The sequence below is a fragment of the Peromyscus maniculatus genome, chromosome 1, assembly GCF_049852395.1.
Source record: "Peromyscus maniculatus bairdii isolate BWxNUB_F1_BW_parent chromosome 1, HU_Pman_BW_mat_3.1, whole genome shotgun sequence".
Taxonomy (NCBI): domain Eukaryota; kingdom Metazoa; phylum Chordata; class Mammalia; order Rodentia; family Cricetidae; genus Peromyscus; species Peromyscus maniculatus.
Window position 1 is genome coordinate 62,081,834 of NC_134852.1, and position 20,031 is coordinate 62,101,864.

At 43.7% G+C, this 20,031-nt stretch overlaps 1 protein-coding gene across 4 annotated transcripts in view; it reads right to left on the minus strand.

The window, feature by feature from the left end:
- Positions 1–283: 283 nt before the first annotated feature.
- LOC102909767 (L-lactate dehydrogenase C chain) overlaps positions 284–20,031 on the minus strand; it is a 56,806-nt gene continuing 37,058 nt past the window's right edge. Inside the window, exons 1-8 of one of the 4 annotated variants that reach the window (XM_076543673.1) lie at positions 17,325–17,446; positions 16,767–16,898; positions 12,638–12,755; positions 9,242–9,415; positions 6,359–6,532; positions 3,003–3,120; positions 1,644–1,767; positions 284–533 (exon numbers count right to left, since the gene is read on the minus strand). In XM_076543673.1, the coding sequence (XP_076399788.1) occupies positions 369–533; positions 1,644–1,767; positions 3,003–3,120; positions 6,359–6,532; positions 9,242–9,415; positions 12,638–12,755; positions 16,767–16,892 (999 nt within the window). In that variant the 5' untranslated portion in view covers positions 16,893–16,898; positions 17,325–17,446 and the 3' untranslated portion in view covers positions 284–368. Of the gene's footprint in view, positions 534–908; positions 1,013–1,643; positions 1,768–3,002; positions 3,121–6,358; positions 6,533–9,241; positions 9,416–12,637; positions 12,756–16,766; positions 16,900–17,220; positions 17,242–17,324; positions 17,447–20,031 lie in introns of those variants that run through there. The other 3 variants (XM_076543675.1, XM_076543685.1, XM_076543681.1) reach the window with 3 other exon arrangements.

Consider the following 20,031-nt stretch of genomic DNA (forward strand, 5'->3'; position numbering starts at 1 on the left):
CATTGGTGCCTCGGAATCATAATTCCAACCTGTACGGACCTCATTGCTGGAACAGACACAGAAGATTCATAAAAGGCAGACATTTCAGCTGGGCATGGTGGTGCATGCCTTTAATCCCAGCACTTCAAGGCTACAAGACCTCTGAGGCCAGCCAGGTCTAGAGTTCCAGACCAGCCAGGCTCTATAGTGAGACCCTGTCTCAAAAGAAAGGGGAGGAAGAAATGATTTCAGCACTTATCTTTCTGACCTCAAGAGACTGCTGTTATGTCATAGGTCTCCAATATTTTGTTTAACTTTTTATTATACGAAAACACTTGAAATGCAAAATATGCAATCATACATCTGTAAAAGTGTAGAATACTGAGACTTCATATTTCCAGGTCCTTCTGGACGTTCCACAGTGTTTCTGCACTCTTCCTGATAAGTTCCTCCTCATTAGGGTTCAGGTTCACTTTCACAATGTCCGTGACGCCGTTTCGTCCCAAGATACAAGGAACACTGAGAAAGATTTCTTCCTTGATCCCATATAAGCCCTAAAATACAAGGTCACATCATTGTTTGATTCTCTTGCCACTGTGCAGGAGAGCATCAGAATGAAAATGAGCAGTAGACTATAGCACCAAGCAGAGCTGTGCAGAGGCAGAGCTCAGAGCCGTCTTTGTCCTGGACTGTGTGGGTGGCCACCAACAAGAAGAACGTGCCAGGATCAGGGAAAGGTAAAATCCCCCTCCCTCCCTCCCTCCCTCCCTTAACAGACCACCTTAATTTCAAAAGGGAAGGATGTGGTGCTGTCTTTATGTGGCCTTTATATCTGGTGAAGGGCTGAAAGCAAGGAGCCTCTGTGTACACCAAGGGGACAGGGAAGGCTAAAGTGGGTGGTGACCAGGAAGCCTCTACTTTGTACCTTTTAACAGAGGCCACCACTGAGTCTGGACACCAGTTGCTACAGATAGCTTCTTAAGCCTCCAGAAGCGAAGTCCCAAAGGAGGAGCCCAGCACTACTCCAACATGCCTAGGGTAGTATGTGGGGACATGTCCTTGAGATGTAACCCTGTCCTGTACCCTTAAACTGCCACCTTTCCTGGAGAGCCACCCTAGAACTCCAAGGCCAGACAGGAACATGGGAGAGGTGTAGCCACTACATTACTTAGCTGTGGAATTCTAGCCAGTGGCCCAACATTCTCTACATTCCCATAGCCAAGGCTATGAAAACAGATGTGAGACACTGTTATAGTCAGGCTATACATCTGCCTGCATAAGCCCCCATACTACCTACCCCACCACCACTCCTGGAAGATGAAACACACAGGGAACTCTTCCCATCTTCCTGCCCTGGACCTCCACACCTCCGTGGCTGAGGCTACATTTGTGGATGGTAATGGAAGAGCTTTGGCTATAAACATGTCAGGTACAAGCGTTGAGGGTCAGGGTCTCTAGACTCTGACAGTGCCTCCCAAATTCCCATACATGACCAGAGTCTCATACTCTCCAACTTTCCTAAGAGCGCAGGGTGGTCCCTCACTCCTGTGTTCTCCTAATACTTCCTGCATCAACTCCATCACCTGCCTCATTCTGAAGTTACTTTACACTCAACCTCACCAGTGACCAGGACTATGATAAATGCACATTTCCTCCAGGCATACCTTAACCAGTGTGGAAACGGGATGCACTCTCCTAAGATTCTTCAGCATTGATCCTGCCAGATCCATCACAGAGAGCCCAATAGCCCAAGAGGTGTAGCCCTTCAGCCGAACAATCTCATAGGCACTGCAGTGATGTGAGCAAGGAAACCAAAATCATGAGAGGTCAACTCAGAGACAACGTTGTTGCTCACCTATCCCTTATGAAGCATCTCTGTCTATGCCATGATATTAACATTTTCTCAGAGATCTTCTAGAAGTGTTCATGACTTAGAATTTTTTTTTCTTTTTTTTTCTTCTTCGAGACAGGGTTTCTCTGTGTAGCTTTGTGCCTTTCCTGGAACTCACTTGGTAGCCCAGGCTGGAACTCACTTGGTAGCCCAGGCTGGAACTCACTTGGTAGCCCAGGCTGGAACTCACTTGGTAGCCCAGGCTGGCCTCGAACTCACAGAGCTCCGCCTGGCTCTGCCTCCCGAGTGCTGGGATTAAAGGCGTGCGCCACCACCGCCTGGCATGACTTAGAATTTTTAAAAATAGACTTCAGCCAGGCATGGTGGAGCACAGGTGAATATCTTGAGTTCCAGGCCAGCTTGATCTACATAGTGAGTTCTGGGCCAACCATATACATATACATATATATGTGTGTGTGTATACATATATATGCATACATATATGTATATATATAAGCACACACATACATATATATGTATATATACATATATATACACAATAAGATCCTGTCTCAAAAAAATAAGTCATTATTACTTGTCAGGCATAGTGGCAAATGTCTTTAATCCAAGTACTAGGAGGCAGAGAAAAGCAGATCTATAGGAGTTCTAGGTCGGCCTAGTCTACATAGAGAGACTCTGTCTCAAAACAAGAAAAAGAACAAAAAAAAGAATCAGTTCATCTGTATCATGAAATCAAAATACTAGGACATAAGAACCACAAGATGGAATTAACTTTTATTTTATTTTATTTTATTTTATTGATTTTTCAAGATAGAGCTTCTCTGTGTAGTCTTGGTTATCCTGAAACTAGCTCTGTAGACCAGGCTGGCCTTGAACTCAGAGAGATCCACCTGCCTCTGCCTTCTGAGTATTAGGATTAAAGGCATGTGCCAACACCACCTGGCTCAAATTTTATTCTTTTATTTTTTTGACTCATTTATTTTGTATGCAGTGTTCTGCCGGAATGTATGCCTACATGACAGAAGAAGGCACCATATCTCATCATAGAACTCACAGAGATCTGACTGGCTCTGCCTCCCAAGTGCTGGTATTAAAGGCGTGTGCCAGCACTGCCCGGCTTTATTCTTAATAATAATGATTGGGGCATTAAAAATCACAGAACTACTGTCACCTTTCCACCACTTGTTTGTGGATCTGTTTCCACCCTTCCTTGTCTGAGTCCGTTCCTAATGCTGGGTTCAGTGACTTCAGAGGTATGCCAGCAACATTCACACCACTCCATAAGGGCACTAAGAAAAACAAAACAAAAAACCAAGTCTCCATGTGAGCTCCTCTTGCCAAAGCTGAGTCAGTGGCTTGAGTTCAGTGATGGGCTGTTTTGTTGGGGGTGGGGAGGGGATTCTATTCTGTTTGGGTCTGGTTCAAATTCCTGTCTTCCTGCCTTTGCCCTGAGTGCTGGATGACAAGCATATGCTCCCACACTGGGCTGGTGTTGACAGACAGGCTTTGCTCTTTGTTTTTAAGAAAGGGTATCATATAACTCTGGCTAGCCTCAAGCTCAATGTATAGCCAAAGGTGGCCTCCAACTCCTGATCCTCCTGCCTCCACCCCAAACCCCCAAATTATTAGATTTTAGGCATATATCACCACCCCCGGCTTTGGTTGGTTGAGAGTGTTGAACTTGCTATGTACCCTAGGATGTCTGTGAACTCCTGATCCTTCTGTTCCAGCCTCCTAAGTGCTGCCATTACAAAGTATTCACCAGCACACCTAGGAGTATTTTTTGTTTGGATTTTAATGTTAAGATGCAATCTCACATCATATAAAAAACAAGGTGTTAGGGTTTTTCTTGTTTTTTTTTTTAAGATCTATTTTATTGTTTTTGTTTGTATGTTGTGATTTTTACTGAGGTGTACCTGTGCGTCTGTATGTGGGTTTGTGCAAATGAATGGCAGCAGAGCCCAGAAGTGAGTGTTGGATCCCCTGAGGCTGGAGTTACAGGTAGCAATGAGCATCTACTCTTTAACTGCTGAGCCATCTCTCCAGGCCCTAAAATAAGTTTTAAAGGAACAGAAAGAGAAATGACAGGAAATATCATTAGAAAACACATGGTTGAATTATTTATAGCTGTATGGCACAGGAAACAGTTTAAAGCAATATGCAATGTGCAGAATCTACAAAGAAAAAGGATTGCTAAGAAACATGCTATCAGTTAGAGGAGAGGGAATTACACATTATACCACTCTTCCCCACAGCAACAGAGCTGAGGAGTAATACACAGCCACATAGACTCATAGAAACTCTTTCCAAGGATATGAAATCAAAACACCTCTGTATAAACAAGAGAGCAGAGATGGAATCCCCAGGCAAGGTGGCTCTGTGGACTGCCTAGGATTGGTAGAGCTCAATGAGAGACCCTGACTCAAAATAATGGTGGAAAGCAATGGGAAAAGACACCTGACATCAACTTTGAGTCTACACACATGCATGCACACCAACACACACACACATACACAGACACACACACACACACACACACACACATACACACACAAACAAGAAAAAAACATATCAAATAGATGAATGGGATTGTATCAAGAAATAATAGAGTGGAGTGTAGTATAGAGCAGAAGAAACATCCGTAAGTTACAGATTGATGAGAGGTCAAGTTTCAGAGAACATGAGGAGCTCAGACACGTCAGTAACAAGAACAAATAGATGCACCTGTCTAAAGTGTTTAGGAATTTGAACCTGTACTTCTGTTAGAAGGAAAATGGAATGTGCTTCACAACAGTCAACATGGAAGTTTAAAACAAAACCATGATAGCTGGCCTATAATCCCAGCACATGGGAGATTGAGGCAGGAGGATCACCTCAGCCTCCAACATCAAAGTCATGCTTAACATGGCAAGGAAAACAGACTCTGTGTCACCAAAGCATGTGATGTTGCCGATCTTCAGTGGGGAGCAGTTATACAGCCTGAGCTACAGAGTGAGTCCTTTGCTCAAAAAACAAAAAACAAAAAACAAACAAACAAACAAACAAACAAAAAAAACAAAAAAGCTAAAGGCAGAACAACAAACTCACAGTGAAACTCATCTCTCCCTAATCAGAGTGGCTGCTGTCAAAAAGACAAGAGGTAGCAAAGGCCGCAAGGATGTGAAGAAAGGGGACACTCGTGTCCTGGTGATGGCAATGTGAGATGGCACATCCATGTGTGGGAAACAACATGGAGATGCCTCAAAAACTAAAACTAGAATTAACCATGTGAGCCAGCATCCCATTACTGGGCAGGTCACACAACCGAAGAAATTGAGGTCAGTATATTGAGGACAACAGCTGCCCACCTCTGTTTACTACAGTCTTCCATGCACCCTCCAAGACATACAGTCAGCCAAAATTCCATCAAAAGACAGACGGAAATAATAGTGTGTACATGTGTGTGATGCAATACTGCTCAGCCTCAAAAGGATCCAATCTTGTCATTTGTGATGACCTGAGTAAAACAGGAAATTATATGCAGCAATATAAGCCAGACACGGAAAGTCATCTGTGGAGTGTATGTCAATTAAATATGAAATCTAAAAAAGACACGACAAAGTCCAGAATAGAGGTCATGAGATACTAGGGAAGGTGGGAGAAAGGGCGCCCAGGGCAGCACACACTTCTGAGCAGAAGAGAGGCGAGTGCTGGTACTTGGATGCAGGGTAAGCAGACTGTAGTTGGTGATTATGTGCTCTTGTTCTGGGCTCAGAGTTTAGCTGACAGAATGCTTGGGAAATAGAGGCAGGAGGAGCAGACTTCAATGTCATCCTTAGCTACTGAGCAAGGTTCAGGACAGCCTGACATCCAGGAGACCTGTCCTTTAAAAGGGGCAAGTATGGTCTCAGGCTGGAGAAAAGGCTCAGTGGTTAAGAACAGATTCTGCTCTTTCCAGCACCCACATCAGGCAGCTTACCGCCCCCTGTAACCCCAGTTCCAAGGAGATACAGCACCTCTGGCCTCTGCAGGCACCTCCACTCAGGTGCACATACCCACACACAGACATGCATACATACACATAATTTAAAATAGTAAAAAACATTTAGAAGATTGTCTATGTCAAACTAGATAGGTTTTTAATGTTCTCATCACACAGAAGTGATAGATTGATGAGGTGACCACGAGGCTGATAGCACTGATTGATCACTAGGTTACATATATATGCATCAATCATCTACCTGTACTCTCCATTGATGCATAATTATGCATCAATAAATGTTTTCCACTGTTTCAGGAAGGGTGTTGTTTTGTAGCCCAGGCTGGCCTAGAACTAGCAATCCTCCTGATTCTACCTCTGAAGTTCTGGAATTCCAGGTAGACACTACCATGACTCACTCAATTAAAATAGTCTGAAAAACATACAAATAGAAAAAAACATACACCAAAGAAAATAACAACAAAATGAAAATTATACAGAGAATGGGTTCTGAAGAGAAGCATTACTGAACACTGGAAGGGCACTTACAATGACTGGGTCACACTCACCACTAGAGTCACCGTGTTCTCCGAGAACCCAGCCATGGCAACTTGCAGGGTGGACACTCAACTTCTCTCCAATCAGGTAACGGAAACGGGCAGAGTCTAGGTTACAGCCACTTCCAATCACACGAGTTGGAGGGAGGCCACTTATCTTCCATACCACATAAGTCAAAATATCCACTAGGAAGAACAATTTCAAACATGGGTTGAGAAAGATCCATAGCAATTTCTCTTTATAGTTGCTTTTTAAAAAAAAAAAAAAGATTTATTTATTTATTATGTATACAGTGTTCTGCCTGCACATATCCCTACAGGCCAGAAGAGGGCACCAGATCTCATTACAGATGGTTGTGAGCCACCATGTGGTTGCTGGTAATTGAACTCAGGACCTTTGAAAGAACAAGCAGTGCTCTTAACCTCTGAGCTATCTCTCCAGCCCTATAGTTGCTTTTATAAAAAGATGAATTGTCTGGAGTCAAATGCAGATTCATCAGAGTTCAAAGTACCGTAAATCTTAAAGTAGGCATAGTAGGGCTTTTTATGTGAAATCACTCACTAGTAGAATCTTAAATCATCTTCTGAGATACTCTGGGCTTTTCAACAAATCTAATAATGGGTCAGTTTCCACCTCTTTAGTCCCTGGATTTCTTCTTTCCATTGGCTCATCCTCACCTGAGCTATCAACATGTTCCCTGGAATAATGCATTGACACAGCTGGAGCAGTCTGCAGGTACGTGAGCAATACAGAAAGCTCATGCCAACTTGGCTTTGATGGTGAAGCTCTATCTGGCTAGACTAATCTTCAAAAATAAGACACTGGGGAATAAGACACTGGAGTTTAACATTTGAAAGGCTAACAAGAGCAGGGTTGGTAAGAACACAGGGAACACAGAGTGCTGGTGACAATATCAAAGGCACAGTGCTGTGGGATATCTTTCTGTATGCTGTGAATATGTGTTGCTATGATGGGTTAATAAAGAAGCTACTCTGGCCTATGGTGAGTCAGGTTATAGCCAGGCAGGAAATCCAATAGAGAGACAGGAAGAAGAAAGGCAGAAGAGATGCCAGCCTGCCACCCAAGGAGCAACATACCAACAGATCAGTAATTCCACGGCCACGTGACAATACATAGGTTAATAGAAATGGGTTAATTTAAGAGGAAAGAGCTAGCTAGCAAGAAGCCTGCCATAGGCCATACAGTTTGTAATTAATATTAAGCCTCTGAGTGATTATTTTATAAGTGGCTAAGTGGCTGTGGGACTGTGGGTGAGAGAGATTTGTCCTGACCACGCTCTGGGTGGGACACAGGAAATCTTTCAACTACAGCACAGGACTTTGAAAGCAGGTTCTAACAGAGCCAAACACTTCAGAGTATGTTACACTCTTGGGCCTCCCTGGCCTCTTCACTTACTCCAAAGAAAGGAAGAAGTATGACCACACAAATGCTTGCACATGAATGTTTGCATTATTTTTATAAACCTATGATCGGGCCATGCGGTGGTGCTGCATGTCTTTTTTCCCAGCACTCTAGAGGCAGAGGCAGGTGGATCTCTGTGAGTTTGAGGCCAGTCTGGTCTACAGAGTGAGTTCCAGGACAGGCTCCAAAGCTACACACCAAATCCCTGTTTAAAAAAACAAACAAAAATCAACAGGACCTGAAGAGATGCCTTAATAGTTAAGAACTCCTCTTGTAGTGGACCCAGGTTTGGTTCCAAGCACCTACATGATGGCTCATAACTGTCTGGAACTTACGTTCAAGGAGATCTTACACTCTCTTCTGGCCTTCAGGGTTACCAGGCATCATGTGGTACCCATGCATACATGTAGACAAAACATTCATACACATAAAATAAACATCAACAGGTGAAAAAAAGAGTATTTGAAATGTAAAACAGGACACAAAATGGCTCAGTGAGTAGAGTGATTGCTATCCAAGGATGAGGACCTGAGTTCAGATCCCTAGTACACATGTAAAAAGTAAAACATGGAGGTGGGGTAGAGAGATGGCTCAGCGGTTAATAGCACTGGTTTCTCTTCTGGAGGACCTGAGTTCAATTCTCAGTTACCACATGGCAGCTCACAACCATGTATAATAGGATCTGGTTTTTAAAAATATATGTACCTAAAATGGGCAGGTAAGGGTCAGGGATGTAGAGACCAATGGGCCAAAGAACGTAATGGTCAAGAGTCTAGCCAAAATGGCAAGCTCCAGATTCACTGAGAGATGCTGGAGAGCAGTGGAGGAAGACACCAACCTCTTGCCTCAACATGGGCTGCAGGTGCACACATCTGCTCATCCCACCACACACAGCTGGAAACATCAACAGAACATTCCAGCAATGCAAAGACACAAATCCTGACACATCCCAGACACAGATGAATCCAAAATAACTGTGCTGTAAAAAGTTTGTACTCTCTGCTGGGTTTTGTTTTGTTTCTGAAGTCCCAGAAAATACTCAAGCAGGAGGATGAAGGATGAACCACAAATGAGCCCATGGCCCTGCAGCAGTGATAGAGATGATCCAGATCTTACTGTGATGGCATCTATCAAAACTTATAGTGCCAGCGGCGGTGGCCAAAGCCTTTAATCCCAGCATTTGGGAGGCAGAACCAGGTGGATCTCTGAGAGTTCGAGGCCAGCCTGGTCTACAAAGTGAGATCCAGGACAGGCACCAAAACTACACAGAGAAGCCCTGTCTCGAAAAAACAGAAACAAAAAAAAAAAAAAAAACAAAACAAACAAAAAACAAACAAACAAACAAACAAAAACCTTACGGCATGACAAGACTTGGAGTGAACGAAGCTAATTACCGACAAATGCAACCTTAGTGAGTTTAGAATGGAATTATATGGGCCAATTATCATTCAGGAAGGGGATGGGGTCCTCACCTGGGTTTGAGACGACCAGTATTTTACAGTCAGGACTGTTTTGAACTATGCCAGGAATGATGGATTTCATGATAACAACATTGCGCTGGACCAGATCAAGTCGCGATTCTCCCACCTTCTGCCTTGCACCAGCAGTGACGATAACCAAATTGGAGTTGGCAGTTACACTGTAATCTAAGAAGGAAACAGAGGGCAGTATTTGGATCAGGACTGTCATCCACTGTGCCTTACTCTGTAAACGTCCATCCCACACTGTTGAGACTAACCTCCACATCCTGGTTTGGGAAACAGACAGACTCCCCACACTGGAGCTTCTTGCATAAGCCAAACAAGACTTGTTGCCACTTGCCAGCTTTCATAAAGCCCCCTCCTCATCTGCTATTCCCTTTAACTCTCGTCCCAGGAAGGCCTGGGGCAAGGAAGTCAGCAGTACTCTGGCTTCTGGCTTTGCTTTCTTCTGTTGCTGGGATTTGAACCAATGGCCATGCCACCACTGAACTACATCTCCAGTGCCCTGACTTTCTAGCAATAGCCAAATGAATTAGACATTTGCAACTTGCCAGGAGGTGGTGGCACACGCCTTTCATCCCAGAACTTGGGAGGCAGAAGCAGGTGGATTTCTGTGAGTTCAAGGCCAGCCTGGTCTACAAAGTGAGTTCCAGACAGTCAGTGCTGTTACACAGAGAGACCATGTCTCCAATTACAAATAAACAAACAAAAGTTTAGGACTCTGAGAATTTCTTTGTCTCTTTTAGGATTCTAAAGGCAATAACAGATTTACCTCTAATTATTATAAGGAACCATATTCAGTATTCAAATATGTCTGATCTTAACCCACACAAGTAACTAAACTACCGATATTTACTAAGTGTAATTATCTGTCTGGAAATTATTTCACTTACTATATCCAACCCTAATAAAACAGCTTTGCTTATCATTACTAAACATTATTAGACACTTTTCCAATTAGCAGTTCCTCTAAGCATGCAAACATTTAAGACATATCATTCATATCCTCATTTATTTGTGTGTGTATGTGCGTGTGCCATGGCATGGAATTCATGTGGAGGTCACAGAGCCACCTGGAGGAGTCAGGACTCTCATTCTTCAGCATGGGTCTCTGAAATTGAACTCAGGTCATCAGGCTCGGTAGTAAGGACCTTTACCACACTTCTAAATCAAACAGAACCACCTCAACGAAAACAGGGTCTCAGGGCTGGAGAGATGGCTCAGCAGTTAAAAGCACTTACTGATCTTCTAAAGGACCCAAGTTCAGTTCCCAGCACCCACATATGGCAGCTTCCAACTTCCTCTAACTTCAGATCCAGATGATCCAATGCCTTTGGCCTCCACAGGTACCTGCACTCATATGCACATAACTACATGTAGATATATATACAGACACAACATCTTAAAAATAGGTAGGGCATGGTGGTGCACACCTTTAGTCCCAGCACTTGGAAGGCAGGGGCAGGCAGATTTCTGTGAGTTTGAAACCAGCCTGGTCTACGTAATGAGTTTGAGAACGGTCAGGACTATGTAGAGAGACCGTCAAAAAAAGCAAATAATAGTAATGATAGATAGATAGATAGATAGATAGATAGATAGATAGATAGATAGATAAATAGATGATAGATAGATAGATAAATAGATAGAGAGATGATAGACAAATAGATAGACAGACAGACAGATCAGCAAATTAATAAGAATAGTTACATGTTTTGGGTCAATATGAAATGCTTATGGTGCCTCTCTAGGACACTTTTAAATTAAATAACTACCTTCAGTGCCAGTCATTTTAAGATTTATCAATTTACTATTTATGTGTTTGAGTGTTCTGTCTGCACCACGTAAGTGTATGTTGGTGCACCACATGTGTGCAATGCCTCAGAGTCTGGAAGAGGGCATCAGATCTTAGTCCTGGGGTTACAGATGGTTGCCAGTCACCACCGGGTCCTCTAAATGAGCAGTAAGTGATCTTAACCACTGAGCCGTCTTTCCAGCCCCCAAGGAGTTTTCTACTATTCTGTCCTCCAAATTTCCCCTTTCGTAACTTATTGGTCTTTAACAAAAATGATAATCAGGTTTGCCAAGTGTGGTGTTGCATGCCTTTAATCCCAGCACTCAGGAGGCAGAGGCAGATGATCTCTGTGAATCTGAGGTCAGCCTGGTCTACATAGTAAGTCCAAGACAGCCAGAGTTCTATAGAGAGACTCTGTCTCAAAACAGAAACAGCCAGGTGGTTGTGGCGCAAACTTTTAATCCCAGCACTTGGGAGGCAGAAGCAGATGGATCTCTGTGAGTTTGAAGCCAGCCTGGTCTACAGGTCAAGTTCCAGGACAGGCTCCAAAGCTACACGGAGAAACACTCTGTCGTGAAAAAAAAAAAAAAGCAATAACAATAACAAAAAAATCCAATAATTAATGACTTCATTTATTCATTCATTCATTAAGCCTTTACTCTGGGCTCGGTTACAAACACCTTTAATTCTAGCACTCAAGAGAAAGAAGCTGGGAGATTTGTGTGAGTTCCAAGCTAGCCATGACCATATGGTAAGATTCTATCTCAAAATAAATAAATCAAGCAGAAATGAGCCTTTAAATTGTTATGTCATAGTGTCAGTGATATATATGCATGTATACATATATGTATGTTGATATTTTTTGAGACAGGGTTTCTTTTTTTCTTTTGTTCTGGTTTTTCGAGACAGTGTTTCTCCTTGTTGTTTTGGTGCCTGTCCTGGAACTCGCTCTGTAGACCAGGCTGACCTCAAACTCACAGAGATCTGCCTGGCTCTGCCTCCTCAGTGCTGGGATTAAAATTATGAGCCATCACCACCCTGCAATACAGGGTATCTTTATGTAGTCTCGGCTGTCCTGGAACTTGCTCTGTAGACCAGGCTGTCTTCAAACCCAGAGATCTGCCTACCTTTGCCTCCTGAACACAGACATACTCCACCACTGCCCAGCTCAGTGATATTTTTAAATTTCATACTTAATTTGATTACCTTTCTAGTTTGTTAGTTTTTTTTTTTTTTTTTTTTTGGTTTTTCGAGACAGGGTTTCTCTGTATAGCTTTGTGCCTTTCCTGGGACTCACTTGGTAGTCCAGGCTGGCCTCGAACTCACAGAGATCCGCCTGCCTCTGCCTCCCAAGTGCTGGGATTAAAGGAGTGCGCCACCACCGCCCGGCTCCCTTTCTAGTTTTTGAGATGGGGTTTCATATAGCCCAGGCTGGCCTCAAACTCAGTATGTAGTTGAGGCTGGCCTAAACTCCTGATCCCCCTCCCACATCCACCTCCCAAATGTTGGGATTACAAGGTATCCCAACCACTACATGTGACAAATTGAGTACTTCTTACAAAGCTCTGAAACTAAAATCCCAAAACTAAAACCACCTTTTCCAGAGACGATTTTTGAAGTGTTGAAGAAAAGGCTGCCATGCAGAAGATCCATTGTCTCTCCCTTCAGTTTGTCTGCATCAGCATCAATAAGGGCAAGTTCGTCAGCCAAATCCTGAAACACATGAAAGTTATCAATGTCATGGTCCAAACTTTTAGGAGACCAAGAAGGGTTCCAGGGCAGAGAGAGGAGTAGAATGTAGAAGAAGTATCAATTGTATTACCTTTACAAAACTGTAAGAACTTTATAGAATTATGTCTTTAGATCTTTTTTTAGAGATTATATTTCATTTTTTGAGATTACATTTCATTATTTTCACTTATTAGTATGTGTGTATCTGCATGGTGTATATGTGTAACATGTGTGTAGTGCTCCAAGACCAGAAGAGGGCGCCAGATCCTCTGGAACTGGAGTTACAGGTAGCTGTGAGCTACTTGATATAGGTGCTGTAAGAGTAGCAAGCACTCTAAACTACTGAACCATCTCTCCATCCACCTAGAACTGAGTCTTTAAATAACACCTTAAACACAATGAAAAGTGAAGGAATTCTGTCCAAGGGGTTCACTGTGTTTAACATCAAGCTAGGTATCAAGCTGCTAATGTTGCTTTTACTGTGCATCCTTATGGACAAACAGAGAGAAGCCACCTAAGATGTCTTTCATTATCACTCACCTCACTTTTATACTGGCCCCAGTATCAACCCTCCTCTTTGGTAATGAAAATCCTCATTGGACTGGGAACTCACCAGCTGTGCTCACTGGTGTACAATTACTGTATTCATATAAAAGATATCTATCAAAACCCCTGATAATTAATCCATTGTGAACACGCACAGGTAGTCTAGCATGACAAACACAGTGTCAGTGAGCTTTGACCACGTTTCTCTTAAATTATAAACATATTATATAACATTATTATAACATATCAAATTATGACATAACACTCTGAGAACAAACTGTATTGTCCCTTGCCTTTTTTGAGACAGGTTCTCATGCAGGACAGATTGGCCTCAAATTGTCCATGCAGCTGAGGATGACCTTTAACTCCTGATCCTCCTCAATCTACCTTCTAAAATGCTGATATTATAGGAGTGTGTCATCATCCTGCCCTGAACAACTGTATTTACTACCACATAGAAAGACAGTGGTGCAGAGAGAGAGAGAGAGAGAGAGAGAGAGAGAGAGAGAGAGAGAGAGAGAGAGAGAGAAAGAGAGAAAGAAAGAAAGAAAGAAAGAAAGAGAGAAAGAAAGAAAGAAAGAAAGAAAGAAAGAAAGAAAGAAAGAAAGAAAGAAAGAAAGAAAGAAAGTAAAAGAAGGAAGGAAGGAAGGAAGGAAGGAGAGAGAGAGAGAGAGAGAGAAAGAAAGAAAGAAAGAAAGAAAGAAAGAAAGAAAGAAAGAAAGAAAGAAAGAAAGAAAGAAAGAAAGGAGAGAGAGAAAGAAATAAAGAAATACATTGCCTAAGAAGGAACTCTCTGAGAGTGTGCCTTATGTGCCTGGCCTTTAGGCTGCAGGAGTATCTCAAGCTGGATGGTTATTCCTCAATTTCCAGTCATTCAGACAAGCCGTGCTGATACGATTCAGGTGCATCTCAGACTCATGATTTCCCTGCCTGAGCCTCCCAAGCTTGCAATGTAGCTGAGGATGACCTTGAACTTCTTCTGATCCTGATAGCTCCACCTTCTGGGTGCTGGGATTATTGGTGTGAGCCACCAAGCCAAGTGTATTTGGTCTTATTTACCAAACCCAGGGCATTGTGCTTGCTAGGCATCTCAAGTCCTGATAGTTTGGGTATTGCTGTGTTGAAATAGGGTCTTGCTCTATAGTACAGGCTGGCCTCAAACTGGTAATCCTCCTGCTTCAGGCATTTATCATCAGGCCTGAAATTTTTTTCTTTCTTTCTGTTTTCTTTAGGGGGAGTTCAAGACAGGTTTTCTGTGTAGAGGGCTATGTTAGAACTTACTCTATAGACCAGGCTGACCACTTTGTCCTATGTGAACACGGGAGCAGCCTGTGCTTCTCCCACTCCTACACTCATCCCTTCTGTGTGTTAAAGAACCCCTCTCGATACACAGGTGTCATGATTCTTTTCCTTACTGGAGCATAAATGGAGGAGCTTTTCAGACAGGGTCTTGTGCAGTTCTAGCTGGCCTCAGACTTGCAAACCTCCTGTCTCTGTTTCTCAAGTGCCAGGTGGAATAGGTCTCTTGTTTGTTTGAATGTCTTTTGTCTGCATGTATGTCCATGCAACAAGTGCACACAGTGCACACAGAGCCAGAAAAGGGCAGCTGATCCCCTGGAACTGGAGTTTCAAGTGGTTCTGAGCTACTGATGTGGTGCTCAGAACCAAGCACAGGTCTTCTGGAAGAGCAACAAGTGCTCTCAATCACTGAGCCATGTCTCCAGGCCCTGGAATGTCAATCATTGAGCCATGTCTCCAGGCCCTGGAATGTCAATCATTGAGCCATGTCTCCAAGTACTGGAATGTCAATCGTTGAGCCATGTCTCCAGGCCCTGGAATGTCAATCATTGAGCCATGTCTCCAAGTCCTGGAATATCAATCAATTAGCCATGTCTCCAGGTCCTAATGCCAATCATTGAGCCATGTCTCCAGGCTCTGGGATGTCAATCATTGAGCCATGTCTCCAGGACCTAGAATGTCAATCATTGAGCCATGTCTCTAGCCCCTGGAATGTCAATCATTGAGTTGTTTCTCCAGCCTTTTTTTCAGTTGGTTGTGACATCACTCAGTCGTTAACTTTCTGTTGTCTAACTGTTCCCTTCTAGGTTGCTACTGAAATTTCAATTAGCCATGACGGGAAGTCCTGATCTGTTCTTCTTTTGGATATCTGTAGTTCCCCAGTGGTATATTTTCTTAAGTTATTACTTTTATCTGTGTATGTGTGTAATATATGTGTATACAGTCATTCATGCAGCATGGTGCACATACCACAGCACATGTTTGGATGTTAGGGGCAGTACCACCAAGGGGATGGACCCTCACTTCCCACATTGCTTGAAACAGGGCCTCTGGTTTTTGTTTTTTTTTTTTTAAGATTTTATTTATTTTTTATGTATACAGTGTTCTGCCTGAATGTCAGAAGTAGGCATCAAATCTCATTACAGATGGTTGTGAGCCACCATGTGGTTGCTGGGAATTGAGCTCAGGACCTTTGGTAGAATAGTTAGTGTTCTTAACCTCAGAGCCATCTCTCTAATCCACGGGCCTCTGGGTTTTTTTTTTTTTCTTTCTGGTTGAATACACAAGGCTAACAAGCATTTGAACTTCCAGAAAGTCTTTGGCCTCCACTTCCTATGTCCGAAAAGTGCTGGGACCACAGACACACATGACCATGTCCAGCTTTATGTCAGGTCCCCACACTTGTGTGGCAAGTGCTGTACACACTGAGCCACCTCCTCAGCCCTGGCAGTCTACTTTCTAATTGTCTATTCACAGCAAAAAGAGATAACTACCTCCAAAAGCCAAGTGGGATGTGCCTGTGGTGGTGGTGGTGTTTAGTACCACCTGGTTGATTAAGATGCAGAAGAGGACCAGGCAGTTGTGTCTACTCAGATACTTTCTACCTCCTCCTCATCACCTCCACGTTTGAGGCATCCAGCACTTCCAATTCCTCAGCCTTTGGGTTCTGGAATTGAGCTGACTTTGCTTCTTATATCCCTCTGCAAGTTTCCAGCGATGTTCAAAGCCACTGTGAAGCACTTAGGACCACAGCATCTGTGCTCAGAAGGCCAGGGCCCAGGCAACCTGCTTGGCTGGGACCACAGTGGAGGCACACCAATCTCTCCCTCTCTTCTTATCCTCTTTCTCTCTCCTATTTTCCTCTCTCCTTTCTCCTCACTCTTCTCACTCTCCCCAAGAATTTCACCTAGTCCAGCCTGGCCTCAAACTCGATCTGTAGCTATGGATGATCTTGACCTCCTGACCTGCTTTGCCTCAGCCTACCAAGAAAACCTACTAGGATTATAGGCCTGTGCCAAAAACCACACCTAGCAAATGCTCAAATCTGTCAACACCACAGATTTTCCGTATTTCTATTAAGGGATCGGCCCTGCAACCCAGACCTAAGAGCTTACTTGATTTCCTGCACAAAAAGCTTTAACTACTTACCTTCAGTAAGATACTAATAGCACAGGCCATGCCAACATTTCCAACGCCAACCACAGTGATCTTACACCGGGAGGTTTTATCTTCTTCAATTAGGTTCTGAATAAGCTGCTCCTTGACAGTGGACATGCTGAGCCTAAGGAGTAGAAGAAAATTTCAGTGGTCACAAACCCCTACAGCCAAGACATTGAACAACCATTTTTTTTTTTTTTTTTTTTTTTTTTTTGGTGAGGAGTGAAGTGAAGCAGGGTTTCACATTGTATCTAGGGCTGGCCAAGGAGTCACTATGTAGTCTAGGTTGGCCTGAACTCATGGCAATCCGCCTGCGTTGGCCACTTCCAGGCCTGTGCCACAATACCTGGCCTAGGAACTACCTCTTGAGTGTGCAGATCGCAGCAGTTAGGGGAGGAGGGAAGCCAGAGAGTTCCCTGACTAGAGTGTGGAAGCAAAGTGCAACCTTGTGCAGCAGAGGACTGTGGAGACAGGCTCCTCCCTTCCTGCTGGCTCCTCCTTCCCAGCAGGCTCCTCCCTTCCCCATCCTCACAGTGGCTTAAACGCTTTCCTTCTCAGGTGGATGAAGGCACTACCCAAGGCCTCTCAGGAAGCAACAAATACACTATACAGCTGACACCACCGCACAGGTGTGACAACAGGACTACGGTTGGGCTCAAGAACCAACGCTGTAACGAACGAGGAACGCGCCAGAGTCTACGTCACATGCAAGCTCCGCCCTCTCCCCGCCAGGTACTTTTGTGCATGCAGGTCCACTGCTCACTTTTCAGTGTCTGAGAGAGGGGTTCCACGAGGTTTCCAAGGCCGCTAGTGGAAGGTCTGCGTAACCCAAGGACAACACGGAAGATGGCAGCTGGCTTGGGAAGCGCCTTCTTGAAGACTCTGGCACGAATTATGCCACCTTGCGTTTGCGTGGAAATGCCGAACTTGAGTTTGGGGAACATACCCAAAGCCTTTGCCCTTACCTCTGTTTGTAAGCTTTTTAAGTAACTACTGGTCTGGGGAGATAGCCCAGTCCGTCAAGCTCGTGCTATGCAAGCCTGAGGACTTGAGTTGGATGCCCAGAACACACCTATAAAGCTGCGTGGTTCTACACGCAGTGATCCCAGTGCTGGGGAGGCAGAGACAGAGGCTCCTGCAGCTCCCTAGGCAGCCTGGGAAGCTCTAATTAACTAGTGTCCTTGTCTCAAAGAACAGGGTGGATGACACCTGAGAGGGGAGCAAAACCTGATGTTATCCTCTGGCCTCCATGTGCACTAGCATGTACAACACACACACACACACACACACACACACACACACACACACACACACCTCCATTTCCAGGGGAATTAGATGCTTCTGGCCTCAAGGGACTTGCACTCACATACCCAAATGCCCCCAGCGCTTGCACACACACGAATGCCCACTTACACACACACATACACGCACACCACTCTGTGTTCGTCAGAGTTCTCTAAAGCAGTGGTTCTCAACCTGTGAGTCTCTGCCCCTTTAGGGTCATATATCAGATATCCTGAATAACAGATATTTCAATTACAATTCATAACAACAGCAAAATTGCATAAAAGTTATGAAGTAGCAACAAAATAATTTTTGCTTTTTTGTTTTGTTTTGTTTTTTTAGACAAGGTTTCTCAGTGTAGCCTTGGCTGTTTTGGAACTTGCTCTATAGACCAGGTTGATCTCAAACTCACAGAGATCCACCTGCTTCTGCCTCCCGAGTGCTGGAATTAAAGGAGTGCACCACCACTGCACTCCTGCCTGCAATGAAATAATTTTATGATTGGGGGTCACCACAACATAAGGAACTGTATTAAAGAGTCATAGCATTAGCAAGGTTGAGAACCACTGCTTTAAATAAATAGAACTCCCCGGAATATGTACATACACACATACGTGTGTGTGTGTGTGTGTGTGTGTGTGTGTGTGTGTGTGTGTGTGTGTGTATATATATATATATATATACACACACACACACACACACACACACACACACACATATACATATATACTAAAAGAGGATTGTTAAACTGGCTTGCAGGCCCTGGTCTGGGTAGTCCAAAAATGGCTGTTTCACACTGGAGAGGCTGAGAATCCAATAGTTTCTCAGTCCACGAGGTTGGATGGCTTAGCAGTTCCAAACTACTACTGAAGGCCTGGACGACTCCTGACCAGCTGCTCATCCAGTCTACATTGGCATCCTGAAGAAGTTGATTTTAATATGGATGACAGAATGCCACAGCAACAGAAAAGATGAAGTTGCCAGTGAGACTGAGAGCAAGCAGGTAAAAAGCAGTTTCCTTCTTCCAGGTTCTTCCATATGGGCTGCTACCAGAAGGTGCCACCTAGATTTAGGATGAGTCTCCCTGTTTCAGGCAATCTTCTTGAAAGCCACTGGTAGCAAATGGAGTTCATGGAGTATACAGCAGTGACAACTAGAGTTCAGAAGGTCAACCAATCAGAACTGAGGGTTCTGTTAGAGGAAACCATCACACAAGGCGTTGTGAAACTACTGCCTTTTGAATGAACTGGCTGTCTCTTGTAAACTTCTTGTGCAATAACAGCTATGATTGTCACCATTTATGGTGCATCTCCATGTTATGTGTACATGTAATCTCACAAAATCATCTCAATCTTGGGCACAACTTTTCCTATACATTTGGGGTGACTGGATAACTGTCCCCAGCTGTGTTTATTTTTTATTAACATACATATGGCCAGGGCCATTCTCCAGACAAAAGCATTTCAGCTAAGATACCTTTTTCTAAGGACAAAACTGCACATAGTTAAACATTAGCTCATCTCACTTACAGATAAGGGAAAATAACCACTAGCAATTAAATCCTCAACTCCTTACCTTCACTTCAGGTTTTTTACCCCAGACCCTAACTTAAGAGATTTACTGCTCACATTCCTGGATGATGGTTTAGTCACTTGCTAGTTGCTGAGTTAAGGTTAGATACTCCCCACTGACCCAAGGAGATTGCCTCCAGGCCAGGCAGGCATAGGTGCCAAGCTTCTTTTTGTGCAACTTAAGTTTTTTTTTTTTTTTGGTTTTTTTTTTTTTTTTTTTTTTTGAGGTGAGGATCGAACCCAGGGCCTTGTGTGCAAATTAAGTTTTGATTCCTCCTCAGGCAGGTGCTATTGCTACATTTTCTAAGTGATCTTAGGCTTTAGTTGACCCTACCAGAGAACTATGCTTTAGTCACTCCCCTTTTGGGTTGTAATTGGAAGCTGACATTTATTGCTTTATG